At 36.4% G+C, this 16,390-nt stretch overlaps 1 protein-coding gene across 6 annotated transcripts in view; it reads right to left on the bottom strand.

The window, feature by feature from the left end:
- The window catches only part of LUC7L2 (LUC7 like 2, pre-mRNA splicing factor), a 29,592-nt gene that overhangs the window by 2,600 nt on the left and 10,602 nt on the right, over positions 1–16,390 (bottom strand). For 4 of the 6 annotated variants that reach the window (XM_085569891.1, XM_021552897.4, XM_085569893.1 and 1 more), the window contains 7 exons: positions 7,493–7,591; positions 6,517–6,627; positions 5,729–5,872; positions 4,503–4,679; positions 2,415–2,506; positions 1,515–1,544; positions 424–618 (listed from right to left, as the gene is read on the bottom strand). In XM_085569891.1, the coding sequence (XP_085426017.1) occupies positions 424–618; positions 1,515–1,544; positions 2,415–2,506; positions 4,503–4,679; positions 5,729–5,872; positions 6,517–6,627; positions 7,493–7,588 (845 nt within the window). In that variant the 5' untranslated portion in view covers positions 7,589–7,591. The remainder of the gene's footprint in view (positions 1–423; positions 619–1,514; positions 1,545–2,414; positions 2,507–4,502; positions 4,680–5,728; positions 5,873–6,516; positions 6,628–7,492; positions 7,592–16,390) is intronic. The other 2 variants (XM_085569894.1, XM_021552896.4) reach the window with 1 other exon arrangement.

Below are 16,390 nucleotides of genomic sequence, written 5' to 3'. Positions count from 1 at the left end.
GATGCACTGCAAAAAGTTTACTTTCAGGCATACCTAAACCTACTCTTATCTGGTGCAGTTCACAACAGATAGGCTCTGATGTTGGGAATAAGAGCCCAAAGGAAAACCTGAATGCATTGACAGTAAGAGGACTGTTGCTATCCCTGGGCTCAAATGAAAATCAGCCGTTTCACTTTCTATGCTGCATGAAACTAGTATCAACTTGACCCTAATACTCTGTAGCACTCATCCAAAACAGATATAATATATAACCCTGTTATTGTTATTGGTGTGCCAAATCATAAATATGCTGAAGTTGTAACTGAAATATGAGACAGATTCAAAATGTGTTGAAATTATTAAGTGGGAAGCACAAACTTAATTTAGTGTGAAAATTCTCACTGTGTGTTGGGAAAAGCCATTTACTTCTAGGGCAACATTCACCTCTTTTTGGAGCTGCGTTCTCGGCTCCTCTCCCTGGAGCTGTGCCTGCTTCTATGATGGCTGCGGCTCCGGCTGCGGCTGGTGGAGCGAGACCTGTGGCGGTGGCGCTTCTCACGGGACTTGGAGCGAGTCCTTCTCTTCCGTTCCCGTGAGGCTGAGCGAGAGCGGTGTCGGCGGCGGTCTCGGGACCTAGACCTAGGAACAGAGAGGGCTTACAGCACACACTGCTCTCACCAGAGTGCTATGAACATGATGCACTCTATGTGTAAGTGCATCTGTACAGAGAATGGCCTGCAGTGTTCAGAGCCATTGCAGTGTCTGATTCACAGGCAAACAAACAGACAGGGGAAAGCAACATTAGAAAGCCTACAAATTCCTTTTTGACTAATGCAGACAATTTTATAGTTAATTCATGACTGTATGGCTACAGCATAGCCAATTCACTATCCTGAAAGCAAACAAAATAGGAAAAAAATCTACTTCTTTACATTTTACACTACTGTCTTTATCAGGCAAAGAAGAACTTCATAATGCAGTGACAGGGATCATCTGCCAGCATCTATGAGTTATCATGTTCTTTAAAAACTGGACTATATTGTTCCCCATAGATACAACAACAAAACTAATCTGGAAGGTTCTAAACACTATACAAATTTGGCATTTTCTTTTCCCCCCCAAATCGCTTTGCAATCATACCTCACTGGTGACCTTCAAGTGTGTAGAGCTGAAAGTATACACATACTATTAATGGGTGATCTGATGAGTTAACCTGGTGCTTAGGGATTTTGAAAACATGGGTTATCACCAAAAGGTATTTGCCAGAAGCTTTTGTAAAGAAAAAGCAATTCTCTGTGTTTTATGTATTACGTGGAATAGGAAGCTGCATTGTAATAGCCACAAAATAGATGTAGATGTAAAAACTCAGTAGCATGGTGATAGTGTACAAACACACAGAGAGATGACTATGTAACAGAAAGCTTTGTTTGTAAAGATGGACATTTTAAACTAACAGTGCCAGACAGTCTTAAAAAGTTCCAGCTTGTGAAAGGCTAACTTCACCGCTGGTATTCCTTGTCTGCAGATTTATATACCTTTTGGCATGCTTGCTGTGGGATCTGGACCTGAAATAAATGGAAAATAGTAATTTTTTTTAAGAGAATCTCACTATCAAACAAAGTGCAATTTAGTAATAATAAACCAGACTAGCTGACCTATTGTTGTATTTCTTGCTTTAGTAGCAAGTATTTAAAGGCCTTTTATTTGATGTCAACATCTTTGTAACATGTTTATTAGGAAACACATCCCTGTTTCGTGTTGGTTGGGTTTTTTAAAATTTATTTTTCAGACTACTCTACTAGAAGCCCAGAAGATTATCTAACCAGTTTTTTAACTTACATCCCTCCCACAGAAAAAAAGCTTACAGGGGAAGTCAGTATTTCCTGATTTCCTGACATGCAAGTAGTACCAAACTGCAATAGATTTCAGAAATTCACGCTGTTAACCTCTGAAACTTAACATGCCAAGAGAAGCGCAGCTCAGGTTCCATTCCACTCTAGCTCCACCAGGCCTGGAAGCTACTATGCCATAGAAGAACAGGGAACTGCTTTCCTTAATCATACATTCAACTACTTCCAATACGGAAAATTTCTAATATCTCTGGAGAAAATTGCTAAGAGATGTAAGGAGCTTGTATGTGTGTAAGCTCACATCTTTCAGGTCTCAAAACAAGGTACATGCCTGAAAATTATCTCAAAGGCCCTTTGATCAAGTATGTAGAGACAAAACTATCAGTAGTTTTTAAAAAGGCTTTTTATGAGAACAATTCCATGTTTTAAGATTTAGAATAAAATTCCATCTCAATCCTTCTAAGTTTCCAAGAAATGCAAATTATTGTAATTCTGAGTATTTAGAAATGTGTATGAACTATATCAGAGTTTTCTTATTAAACATAAATAGGTCATAATGCACATGCAATTAAAACAGATTCCTACCTCCTTAGTTTCTCCCTTTCTTCTCTTTCCCTCTCCTCTCTACGTTTCAGACGCTCCTGATTTCGTTTCTCCTGTTTATCAGCCACAATCCTCTGAAAGCAAAAGAATATATTAAGCTATATTAAAAATTTTCTCACATGAAGGTGCCATAAAAATAATCTAGACAGTTAACATTCAGTTCTTTCCCTCAGGCATATCCCCTTTCCCTTGTGTATATTATTCCCACTCTCTTCCTCAGTATATATACATATATTTTATTTTTTTTCTTGAAGAAACAGAAGTTATTGCAGAAGAGCTGCACATGGGTGTTACACGAAGACCTGAAATATGCAGATTTAAATATTAAGTTTTTAATAAAGGGGAATTCAGAACAGTAAGTCATGCCTTTAATGTGAGAGCTTCCATGCCAATCCTATCATATTTTTGACAGTGGGAAAAGGCAGAAAGGAATCAGAACCAGGATAGTTAATTGCTTCTTAAAGGACTTGGTTGGGCCAACACCTAAGTTTTGATGCTACTTGTTTCTGTACTGTGACTGTGGGATAAAATTAGAGCAGATGCTTCAGCTGATAGCCCCCAGGGTGAACTCACTACTACTGGGGACAAGGCACGCTCAGTAGAGGGCCCTCAGGTGTGGAACTCACAACTGGAGATCTGGCCAAACCCAAGTCTTGCCACCTTCTGGACATGATGCAAGAAATTCAACTCTTTGTAAAGACCTTCTTCTGAGAGGTGGAATTGCCCCAGCAGCATCTTGATTAGATCTCTGAGGAGAGCTCTGAGGAAGGAGGGGATAGTTATTGTTTTCTTTCTTTATTAGCAAAGCACTTTGAAAGATTAATTTACTGATGTTTTGGGAATGTGAAATAGTTATCCATGCATATTTTGTTCCAAATTATATAATTAATTAGTTATTTCAACCCTTTTCGTCAAATGATATCTGTATTGTACATCAACAATAGCAAGGTTTCTTTTTCAAGTGACTCTGCATAATTTCATGGAGGGATGAGAGAAAGTACACATGACCTGTTCTAGGCATCTAAGATTTAAGTTACACCAGCCTAAATTGGCAACATCAACAGGAAGAGCTGGCTCTCCAAAGGGTAAGTCACAGTACCCATGCAAGGCAGCTGGAATATTACAGAACATAAACCAAGTCAATTTATTCAAATTCAGTAGCAGCAATTTCTGCTCTTAGGAATTCAACCAATTTAGCTACTGTCTTTAGTGACTTCTAGGGTTAAAACGCTTAATTGAGCTGTGAACTCCACAATTTGTACATTAAGGCCATAAATGGCATCAGTGTTCAAATCCATCCTCTTGAAAATTAGAAGTCCACAATATCATTCCATTAAGTATTTCTTCTGGCATATGATTTCTGGTCAAGGTAGGTTCTAATATTCCAACTAGATTTCAAATGTTCAAGTTATAGAGAACATGCAACCTCCCCATAACAATTATTTCTGACTTCAAGATATACATAATTTGGTGTTCCTACTTTGGATAGCTACAGCCTTGAGTTGTTTGATTCTATTCAAAATAATTTCCTAATCTTTGTCCAGGTAAAATAAACAAATTGAGTTTTAGTCATTCACCATACAGCAGGTTGTTTGAGTTCCAAGGATTTCTTTACATTTTTTGGAAAAGTTTTCCAAGTGTTATCATCCTCCTTACTACATGCTCTTGTCAAGAGTCTCCTCATTACTTTTAGTCAATCATCTGGCTAAAAGCAAAGGTCATTTAGCTATCTCTTAGGACTGCTATGTTTCAATATCGCTGTTGTTCATTCAAAATACAGTTCTCAATTTTGAAAGGAGATTTCAAGTTCTTAGTTACCAAGATGCATTACTTTGGATGTGTGTTTTAATTTACCTCAGTGCAAAATAGGTCATCTTAAAAATCTATCCAGGTAATTGATGCTAAACTAGAATGTTTAGTCTTCTTAGGTTCATGAAATCCAAGTTTAAGGTGATATGAAAAAAATTCACATACACAGGAAGAAATATTCCAGGGTTGCATGGAATATTCCAAGGCTGCCTGGCAAATAATTAAGTAGGAGCACACACAAAAAATGGAAGAATGATTTACCCTGAGTTCCTCAAGCTTCTCTCTAATTTCAATAAATCCCAAATGTAGTTTTCCTCCAAAGTGATCAGCAAGTCGTCGGTCATTGTCATGAAGACCAAGATAAGCTGAGCACACTTCACAAACCCGTAGCTTCTGCTGTTGAAAGCTTGAGGCAGGCATGGAATTCCTGTATACTTCCTAGAAAAGGAAAACATTTGCTGTTACTTCAAAATGCACATAAACACAAGGATGACACTTCACTGAAAATACACCACAAATAACCAAGTTCAATGTACACCAGAACACCCTTTAATTAATTCACACTATTCATGCTTCAACTGTATCACTAAGATACAGGGCATGTTTCCTTATTCTGAAAGCTGAACATATTTAAAAGCAGGACATCAGCAACTGTTTTTGTAAATTAAAATTTAAAAAAGTTGGGTAATTCCTACCTTAAGATTATATTACACAGAACGATGATGTACTTTTTCATGTACAACAATGAATACACATTAACACTGCAATCACTATGTTGACGTATTATGAAAATATGACACCAGTTTTAATTCTGAACCCCATTTAAAACAGTATTAGTTTCCTAAGAAATCTATCTGCTTTTTAGAAACTAATTAAACACATCATCAGAGCAAAATTTACCTAAAGACATTCAGATGATAGACCAGCAAGACTGCCAGCAATCCTACTGGTACTACTGAAACAACTGCAGATACTGATTTCTAGAAATTTCAGTATCTTTGTGTAATATAATACGGAAAAGCTCTTAGGGAGTTCTGTCACCTTAACATTATAAGGATAATTTTGACTTTCCTGATACACAAGACATGAACTCTTTTAGTGAAGACAATGGATCACTTCACCGAAGCTTTCCACCACGAGCTTACAACAGGGTTGCCACAGTAAAAGCCATGATACCAAACCATCTAAGTCAGTGCAACCATCACAGCCACAAAGGTAGTGTCCACAGATACAACTGACCAACACAGCCAAACTAAGATAAATGCATCATTTGTGGAAGGAAGTACAATTTTAATGGTAGAGGAGTGTACTGAAGGGTAGAAACTTTAACTGTACACAATGCCAAAAAGCAATTTCTTTAGTTTTATGTGAAGCAATTAGCTAAGGAATTGACAGAGATAAGACATCTTGCACTACACACAGAGGCCAAGCAATCTAATATTTGACCCTGTCCTTTCCATTCCCCAATCCTTACACAATCGACTTACTTCTGCTTCTCTCTTCTTCACCCGAGCCTTCTCCACTTCATCCATTACTTTTTGAGATTCTTCCACATTCCCATCAGCTCCGAGCTGCTCTACTTTGGCCAACAGTTTCCCAATTTCTTCATTCAATTCATGAACTCTTTCAGCCTTGAAAGACATGGAAAGGCTTAACACAGGAAATACTCTTAATTATGGAGAACAATCTGAACTACTACTGAGTTATGATATGCAAAATTAAAAGAAACACACAGAGAGAAGTTCTCTAGTTGGAAGTGAAACAGAAAATGCCTCTGCAAAAAACACAGACAAAGGCTAAATTACCAAGTCTATGTAAAATTCTGGAAAAGGATTTTGTTCAGAAAACTTCAAATAATTCATGCTGTTATCTGTATCAGTCTTGAAAAATTAGTATTTGTACAACCATTGCTCCTAGCATTTACATATATGTGCAGAAACATTACAGGATTTTTGTTCAAAAAAGACCTAGAGAAAAGGACAAAGATTTTGTTTACTTTATAGATGAAATCTGGATCAAAGTGTAAGAATTACTAACATTTCTATAGCATGAATTCAGAGTCAAGTTTCCTGAGGTCAAAAATATCAGAGAGGTCTCTTCCCTCTGTTCTCTTCTGTGCCTTAAAGGCAGTTTTAGGAAGGATAGAGAAAATTAATTACATTTCCCCCCTCTTCAGTAGGAATTCTCAGAGTTGATATATTTTCAAAACTTGAAACTGGCTCCTTAGAAAAACTGGCCTCCAAAAAGACAGCAGTAACTCATCTGCCATACTTACTTTAGCTGCAACTTCAGCACTGATCTCTTCTTGGGTTTCTGCTAGTCTTTTCTTAGCCACTTCTGTTCGCCGGTCGCAGTCGGCAATAAATGACTGCAGGTGGTCCATTGCCTAAAACATCAGTAAGAACAAGGATCAATGCTGACAAGAATATAAATATTTAATAAGATGTAAGGCTTCTTTAGTTTATTAAGGCTTCACTTCCACAAGTTTTTATTAGTGAATAGTGAAACAATAATCTACCGGTTCATGCTGACTAACCACACCTATTAATACAAATTATTAAAAAAATTATAGCCTACACATTGTCATAGTTTCTAAGTATTTGCAGAAATTTGGAAGTGAATATGTCTTACAACAGAAGAAGTAGTAATGAGTATTTCTAGTGGCATTAAAATTCTTGGAAGGCTATTCAGTATCACTTCATCCATGAATCCACTTCATCCATGACACAAAATACTGAAACTTTTTTCACTAGGGTTTAAGTAGGTATATTAACCATCCCTCCAAATAACAATTAAAAAAAAAGAAACCCTTTTTATCCTAGCAAATACTAACTTCCTAGTTGGGAGTTCAAAACAAACTATAGTGTATGGAGACACAGTATATGATTTGTTATCTGACTACCAAATTTCTTTCCTAAGTGAAGAATTTAAAACTCTCTTCAAAGCATGCATACACAGCTTTAACAATTGCTTGCTATTTGACAACACTAAGAGAGAACTCAGGTTTATCATACTCTGAGAGGCTGTTAACAGTTCTACCTAGAGATGACTACCAACACAAATTAGCACACAAACATGAAGAGGCAAGTATCTTTCATGTAGCTGTGCCAAGAGTTTCTCTGCCTCTTTATAAAATCACTTTTCAAAAGTCTTCCTTCAGTCTGTAACAAAACTTAACATCTGTTGCTCAATTTATCCACCCAAGTACACAAATTAATGCTTTCTCTCCACCATTAAGACAAAATACATACATCAAGTTCAAAGAAGAAATCTTGATCTTTGGATGCTATTTCATAGTCTGCCCTTAATGCCAGGTCATGCACTTTCAGGCATTCTCCAAGGTCCATTCTCTGAAAAGAAAAAGGCAATGTGGTTTAACTTTTCAGAAGTGTTACAAGGAATAAGGTTAGCATTATTTTCTTTAACTGTCAAATATTCTGAAGCAAGTCATCTCCTCTCTGGTAATGAGAGTTTAACAAAGCTATAAGACAACACCAGGCCTTTGACAGACATGCACGAAACAATAAATAGTAACAGCAGAGAGAATGAACAGCTTATCATGATGGCTGTTTGCATTACAAAGTATCACTGATGTCCTGCAAAAATGCTGTTTTACCAGAAGTCCAAAAAAGTGACTGAAGTGTAGTATCATGTAATTGAACTTAAAACAGTTTAGTAGAGCCAAGTCCCACAAAAATAACTGGCAATTAAATGGTCAAATTCTTGACCTGAACTTGTCTGCACACTCTATGATAATGTGTTTCCATTATATTCATCACCTGAAAGAGCTACAAGCACAGCACCATTGTAAGTGCTGCTTAAAAAACAATCTTTAAGCATTTCAAGTAACACAACCAAAAATAAATCCCTGCAAAACATTTTGCAAATGGGGGAAGATGAGCTGAATGTTGGACTATATTCAAAAACCAGGGAAGAAAAAGTACAGATATTTCATTTGTAACCTAAAACCGTTCTAGAAGGGGCAGGAAGGAAGCATGGATGTAAAAAAGTAAGTAGGCTGCATCACTTATCTTGCATACAATCCCACTGAGGACAGTGCCCAGAATCTTACTGGGTAACAACTACTGTTACTGTTTTTAAATTGAATTTTGCATAGGAGACAACATAAAAAAATTCTAATTCAGTCTGCTCACAGCATGTCTGGTGACCAAGACAAAGCAATGTGCACTTGACAAAAAACAAACTGAAAAACTCCGTGCACAACCACCAAAAAACCCCAAACCAAAATCACTATAACCAACCAATTTGTAATGGAAATAAAACTGAATGAACTCAAAGTAGCCTCTCTGCAACAGCACAGGTTGATGTAGAATCATTGGAAGTGATTATTATTTACAGCACTTAAAACCAGCACAGTTTTAGTTAAGTCTGCTCTTAAGGCATTGTTCACTTAATATTAAGAAGAATTAATCCTTTCTTAACAATGAAAGCACATGACAAAAATTGAACTCTGATGGAAAAAAGTTGTTACTGTTGAAACTACTGCTGTAGTTAAATAACAATTTAACTACAATATATATTGTAGTATAACTGTATAAATAACTATTCCCCAGTGAGAGGGAAAAGAAGGATTTTGGGGGAGGAAAGCTTGTGGATCATGTGAAGGAAGAGGAAGACATATCTGGAGAATTTGTAGATGTTTCTAATCCACAAGGTTATCTCCAAATCCACAACGATTCCCGTAAGTATGGGCAGGAACAGGGCACCAGGCACTGGTATTTCCCCTCTCAACACCCAAATCTGATTCATAGTGTCATCAGATCTGAGTAAAATCCCTGGCAAATCGAACTTGGGACATCTCAGCATGAACCTTGGCACCCTCAAACCATCTGAGCATCAACACAAACCCCTTAAATACAAACCTAGAATAATTAATAACTTGCATTGAGAGTTTTGTAAAGTTTCTATTCACTGACAGAAGATCAATGTTAACTCAGAACATGCTGCAAGCCAAATGTGTGAGGGTTTTGTTAGGTTTTTGTTTGCTTATTTTTAATAAAATACTTGGATTTAAGTAAACAATCAAAGCTTCATAAGTATAGTAAAATAAACCCCAATTATTTTAGTCTTCTCTAATTTTTTTACTTAGACTTCCAATGAAACCATTAAAGTAACTTTTATGGAAGCTGTTGGTTTATTTCATACAGAAGTTTCAGATAGAGGAAAAGACCCACATCAGTAAAATAAAGTATTTTGAACTTAGAAAGGTTTTTTATAAACTGTAGTTATTTTAATCCCCTTCAGCCACCATAAATCTGTTTTCCGGAAAACATTTGATTGCAATAGGGAACATCTGACTGCAATGATAAAGGAAAAGATTAGCTTTTCCTTTTGCAACTATACAGGACCTCAGCAATTTTGTTAACTGATGCAAATCCACAAAGACTTTGAAGCTTAGCAATGTATTATGGAGGTCTCTTTTCAAGTCATACTGACATTATTTAAACTGAAGTATTTTTTCAGTTAAGTACTTCAATACTGGGAGAACAATGTGGAAGAACTTTAAAAAAGTTATCTTAAAATTAGACACTTGAAACTTATCCTAAAATTGTGAAAAGATTGACTTTATGTTGATTCATCTCTTGTACAGAATAAGGTCTTTAAGGCTAAAAGTGTAAAACTCAAGGCCAATTCTGTTTGAAGTGAAGCATTTGAGTTATAAATGCACAGATAAGGTTAGTGACACACTTCAATAGGTCTGAATACAGTGACAAAAAGCCTGAAACACATCCAGCACGCACAAATGCCCCACACTATTCTAAGATGCAATCTGCATACACTTTGAATAAATGCATGAAATAAAATTCCATCATACACTAAAAACCCTCATAATTCATGTAACCACGACATGCTGCTCACTTTACATGTTTTATGCTTCTTTCTCTCTATTTGGGATGGATTCAACCTCCACAAAACAGTGCATTTTCTGATTTCTTTGCCTCTTACTGGGAATTGTAAATCTAAAGCCTGAAAGGATGGTAATTAGTCTGAACCAGCATTACTACTGAGAAACATTCTGTCCTCTCCTTATCCCTGTGCTGTGCCACTCTATGCTGGCACATCTGCCTGTGCTGTTGAACACAATCTGGGCAGTGACTGGGTAAAACATATCTTAGCAAACCAAATACAGAAGCTAATTTTTCAGCAGCGTACCTTTGTCCAACTTGTTGGGCAGCCATATAAACAATGTGCTGAGATTATGTAGGGAACAACATAGTAGTGGACTTAAGAAGCTGGAGTCTCTTACAGCATTAAGATAGCAAATTCAAAAGCTTTTGAAAACCTTCAGTAATATTAGTGGAAATTTTGGAGCATAAGGAGTATGTTATGATTTCTTTTTGTTAGATAACTCAATCACAACAGAATAAATCTTGGCTCCCCTTCCCCCTTTTGACCCAACAGGGCAGCCTGATAAATACTTAGGCATAACAGGCAGCAAGAACAATCAGGTGCAAGAGAAAAGGATTCTTTATCAGTACTTTTGCTGCTGAAGAAATTACATCATTGTTGGAACTGCTCCTTAACACAGCCTATAGTAGTCCTGGGTAATCATTTGAAAGTCTTCACAGAAACATTACTACAAAATATCTTTCATAAAAGTTCCATTAGCAAACCACAGTGTAAAGAGAGCTTAAAAACCCAGCACATTTAAAACTCTTAAATAAGTTTGCATATTAAACACAAAAACAGGCTAAAAAGCACTTCTGCTGGTGTGAGTTATGCAACATCAGGGAAAGACAACTCATCTTGGGAATGATTCATTACTGTCAAAAGTCTATGCTGGATCATGACTGCCAAGAACCTTAACAAGCACAGAGCAGCTTGCAGTATAATCTGGCTCATATGGATAGCTGTAAAAGAGATGAATAGCAGATGAAAATGGACAGAAGATACAGTAAGACACATTTCTTTCCTTTTCCACAAGCCCACCTTGCAATTTGGTGCCAAGACATGCTCTCCCTCCAGAGGCAAAAAATAAGCATTGGTAGTCTGCCATTTAAAGATCAATCACATTTGAAACAGAGATGGCTAAGAGGGAGACTTACGCTCAGACACTGAGTTAATGGAAGGCTTAAAAAGAACAAACACTGTTTTTCACTGTCAATACACTGACTTTTAGACAGACTTACACTACCTAAAATTGATTTACAGAGCAGTTCAGATGAACAACACAAATAAAGAAAGGTGAAATCATCCAAGTCCCCAGGCTAGACGTAACTTTAGTTCATTGAGTGAGCTAAGCCATGCTTTGGGTCATTCTGCAGTTTTCTGCACTTTTACTGAGATTAAAAGACGAAGAAAAGCCTATATATTTGGAGATTCTTCATTGCAAATGAAAGTTATTGCTGAAGATAAGTCTAGGTAACCACACACATAAAAGCAGAATATCAGGAGTCCTTTAGTTATTGCTGAAATCTACTTAAGAAACTAATGCATTCTAACACTTGCTGACCACTTTCTACAATACTTTTTTTATTTCTTAGCATTAGATGGGCAATTAAAGCAGATTCATTTCCCATTGCTAAGGTTTAAGAAAACTGGTCTTTCACAAAAGAAAACGTTTGTATTGAAATGATTTAATAATAATTTTTGTCATCCCATCCACAAAATAGATATAATGTTTTTGGTATAATAAAGAAATATAGATTACATTTTGTTTGCATAGTGCTGCTTCAATCAAATTAGGTAAAAAAAAATTGCATTAATTAATTATGAGTTGACAAGGAAGAGCTAGCCAAGGATCTGGCAGCAGAGACTCTGCAGAGTTTATTTGCAAAATAAATGTGCACTCTGAGTAGCTGACAAGTAACTGAACAGGAAACTAAACTCTGATGTGATGCTGTTTCTGGAACATGAAATTAAGGTGGAGTTTTTCCACCCCTTTTCCTTTTCAGCTTTTGAGCTACCTACCTACAGCAAAATTCTCATTTTGCACTTCTGCAATTGCTACAAGTTCCTTTGATATCAGAAATTTGATTACTGAATATACTCTATACAGACTGCAAAAAGAGCATAGAAAAGCTAAAGGTACTTAAAACACAAAGGGCAGACATTGAGCCAAATAACACACTAGCACAAACTATCAAATGCTTCTAAAAACAGCAGGGTTCTTTTAGAGGTTTTTCAAAGAAGATACTCTGGGCAGTGTTTATGTAGATATTTTCTTTTTAGATATAAAGATACCAAATTAGTCCACATTCAGTGAGAAAATAATTTTTTGTTTGTTTGCTTAGAAAGATCTGACATTGCTGAAAAATTGATATTGGGGGAACCAGATCTCTTCCTTTAACAAACTGCCAAGGCACTACTAGGGTCAGTATGAGAACATTTACTACTGATAAAAAGAAGCTGAAGACAGACTCTTTGCTGAAATCTTGCTTATTATGGAACTCATTCTTCAGCTGCACTACCAATTTTATTTTGAACAAATTTCTAGACTTGTGATAAAACCCATCTTTTCTTGTAGGCAACACATATTTAGAAGGGGATTTAAGTTCTCTCACTCCACTAACAGTTTTAACCTTTGTAGGATTTCACTAGCAGAAAAGAAATGCTGAGCAAAAAAGATGCAGAAATTATTAGGTTGAAGTCCTTAGTAACCACTGAATTCCAGCTATCTTCTGAAGTATAATATTTTTTAAAAGACATTTCTCCATGTAACCATATTCTCATTTCCAAAGACTTCAACTTCTTAGAATAAATCATCACTACCAAAACTAGCAGCAGTCTTTCTTATTATTGAGATATTTCAGTGTTTACATAGTATTTGTTCTTCTAGCCTGACTATAGACTGTATTAACACTGAGATTGATAACCGTGCAGAAAGTAACAACGCCCCCTCCACCTCAATAAATGAAACCCATTAAAATGGAATGTGGTACAATCAGTTCACTTTCCTGGTGCTGGCCAAAGAAACTAAGAATACATTTCAGAGACTGACATGATCACTTGAGAGGACAACAGTGCACTTCACAATTCATCACCACTGGGTTGAAGGCTTCAAACTGAGCTAGCTTATGCAAGCCTAATTTAATTTGATTTGATTTGCTAAGCTGAAGCAGTTCACATGATCAAATCAGTCCTAAACTGAAAAGCTGATACCCTCAGACACAATGCCTTCTAATGCTTTTTCTAGAAGTACAGCATAAAGTCATAGTCACACCCCAAACCACAAGTTTTAAGCATAAAAATATCTCCAGAACCAGTGGGACTACTGGCAAATCAATAAATTACAGATTAAAACTCCTTACTAACATCTATCTGCACTATGTGTGAACTCTCCAAACGTACACGGTAAAAGAAGATATAGACAGTACATTCAGTGAGCCTAAATGGATTCAGCCCACTGTGAGAGGGATACCCATGGGCAGGCAAACTCCATCTTTTTCTAGGCTCCACTGCAAGAAACCTTCTGACTTCAGTGCAAGCTTCAACACCCTGCTCCTCAGCTAAAATCTAAATTTAGATGTCTTAATCTGGGGCTGAATTCCACTCCTAATAAGATTAAAGTTAGCAATGTATTCAAGTATATTGCTAAACCAAGGTCTTGATTAATGTGGTTTTTAGTCAGTAAGAGTCCTGAAGAGCTGCATGCAATAAATTTAGGAACATCTAAAGATATCTTTAACTGCAGGACAAGCCAATAGAGCCTATTTTCAGGTCTGGATTAAATAAAATGCAAGAAATATTTTTTTCGCAATAAATACACAGAAATACAAAGTTAATTCATTGAGCAGATAAGAGTTTCTGGAACCATCATTTGCAAGACCATATATAATATTTGTGAAACTTTTTTCATCAGGGAAGCACCATCAAGTTGGTAAGAAAGCCAGATTAATGCGGAAGTGTTGGGATTTTCAAAAACAGCTACTGGGTTACAACCATTCAGGACATTGCTACTTAATAATACCCTTATTAAAGGTATTAGTTTTAAATCTTCCTACCTTGTGACTTTCATTAGTACTCTGCTATTCATTCAGAAACATACAAAGATAGGGAAAACACACACATCTTATAAAACCTGCAGGAGACAGCGGAGACCTTACTTATATCCAGAGAACACTGCTTAACTGGTTCATACCATTATGGGGGAAGTAATCTGACTCCTACATATGCAGCTTCAGTCCCCAGTCTCATAAAATGGATAAACAAATATTTTTGTAAAGGAAAAACCCAAACACCCACAAACAAAAACCCACCCAAACCAAAACAACCAAAATCATTAAGGGTAAAAGTGTTAACTCTGTAAGGCAAAAAAAAAAAAAAAAAAAAATCACTAGCAGTAAGTAGGAAAATTATTCACTGTCTCATTAGCCAGGGTTTACAGTCTTACTAATTTCTCACTGTAAAATTTTCAGCTCAAAATGAATGAACAAGCTCTTAAACCACTGACTTATATATGCAAACTGGTGTCCAAGTGATCGTTAACACAAAAGCACCTTCACCAGACATAGACACTTCTGACAGCTTGACTTGACATTTCCCAGTCTAAAACCCAGAAACTTAACTAGCACAAAAAACATGTCCATAAAGAAAATCCCTAAAAAAAAAAGTATAGACACACTATACCTTTACCAACACATACTGCAACCTGAGGAACACAGGTTTTTATTGTCAAGGGAAATCAAAGCCTTTGCAGTGTTTTGAGAATTTGGCCATTAAGGGAAAGAACACACCAAAATAACAGAGCCTACTCATATGAGTCCCTCTGTTTGTCTTATGTTATCGGTGAATGTCTTCCTGGAGTGGTTTGAAAGAGTGGATGGACTAGAGATGTACAGAAGTCTGCATTTTGCAGACAGGAACAGTAATAAACAGTACCTAGGAATTATAGATAATCTTGTGACACACAAAAACCCAGGCAATTCATATCCAATATTTTACTCATAATCTAGTCAATATAAAGATTTGACCTCATAAAATGTCCCCAGACAACTTACTGTTCCAGAAGCACTCAGGGACTTGAATTAAAAAAAAAAGTCACTCAGCTTTTGTTACTATAGTTCTTGAATGCAAAGATTTATTAGGAACATCTTGATACAACTGAAGAAAACTTCACTCATTTTCTAAATCAGTGACAAACTGTTCAGTAAGACTCCATGCTTCCTGACCTTTTAAAAACTACTGTTAAAGAAAGAAGGTCCATTCCCGTAGATCTATGACCAGGTAAACAGCAGATCACATGGCCCAGGTAAAGCTTGTCTCTTTTGAGTCTCCTTTCTACTACTCCCACTAAAAGCATTAAACTAGTCACTGCTTTTCTGCACCCAGATTTACATTGTGGAACACATCTTCTGGTACTGACTAGCTGCATGAGGAAGGAAAAGACTGATAGTCTCTAAAGAAGCAGTTTCATTTAGTATTCCAAGAACTGCAACAAAATGTGGTATGAGGCTGAAGAAAACTTCTAGTGAGGACTTAAACTGTGTCACCTGCCTCAGCCTACATGACTGACCTGAAGTGTAAAAGATGCTACTGCATGATACCTATGGCTTTTATAGTTCTGAAGATAAACATTTCTTTACTTACAGATATTATAGAAATCTTTGTTTACAGAAATTGGACCACAATGAAAAGTTGTCAAACGAATCTTTGACAAGTTTCTTCTTGTGGATTATGATCAATGCCTTTGTATGTTTTGATAGCATACCAGGATGTCCCTAGCAGGAGTTATTTTGCTCACCACATAACCAAAGCTTCATCCAATCAAACAGATGGGTGAAAAGAAACACAATGTTTTCCCTTTCCCCCAATTTTTTTTTTTTTTTTGTGGGCAGCAATGCACAAAACAGTTCAAAATAAAACTATATATACATTGATACACAGTACTACTTCAAATAATCCCTCAGACAGATTTTCCAGTACTTATTTTCCCTGATGCCAAAGGACAATAAAATGTGCCAACATCAGTGAAAAAAGCAACCCTAGCAGCATCAAGAATAATAGGCACGTGGGACTCTGTATCATCATACTGTATCCACCATTAATTATTCTAACCATCAAACATTAGATTAAATAACCAATAAAACATTACTCACCTGCCTTTCACAAAAAATAAGCTACCTTAAACATGGATCACAAGGTAAAGCACAAGCACACTTACAAAGCAAAGCTACTGGCCTGTGTCA

The sequence above is a fragment of the Lonchura striata genome, chromosome 1A (assembly GCF_050655825.1).
Source record: "Lonchura striata isolate lonStrDom1 chromosome 1A, ASM5065582v1, whole genome shotgun sequence".
Classification (NCBI taxonomy): Eukaryota; Metazoa; Chordata; class Aves; order Passeriformes; family Estrildidae; genus Lonchura; species Lonchura striata.
Note: the sequence above shows the minus strand (reverse complement) of the source record. Positions and strands in the feature narration are given on the sequence as shown.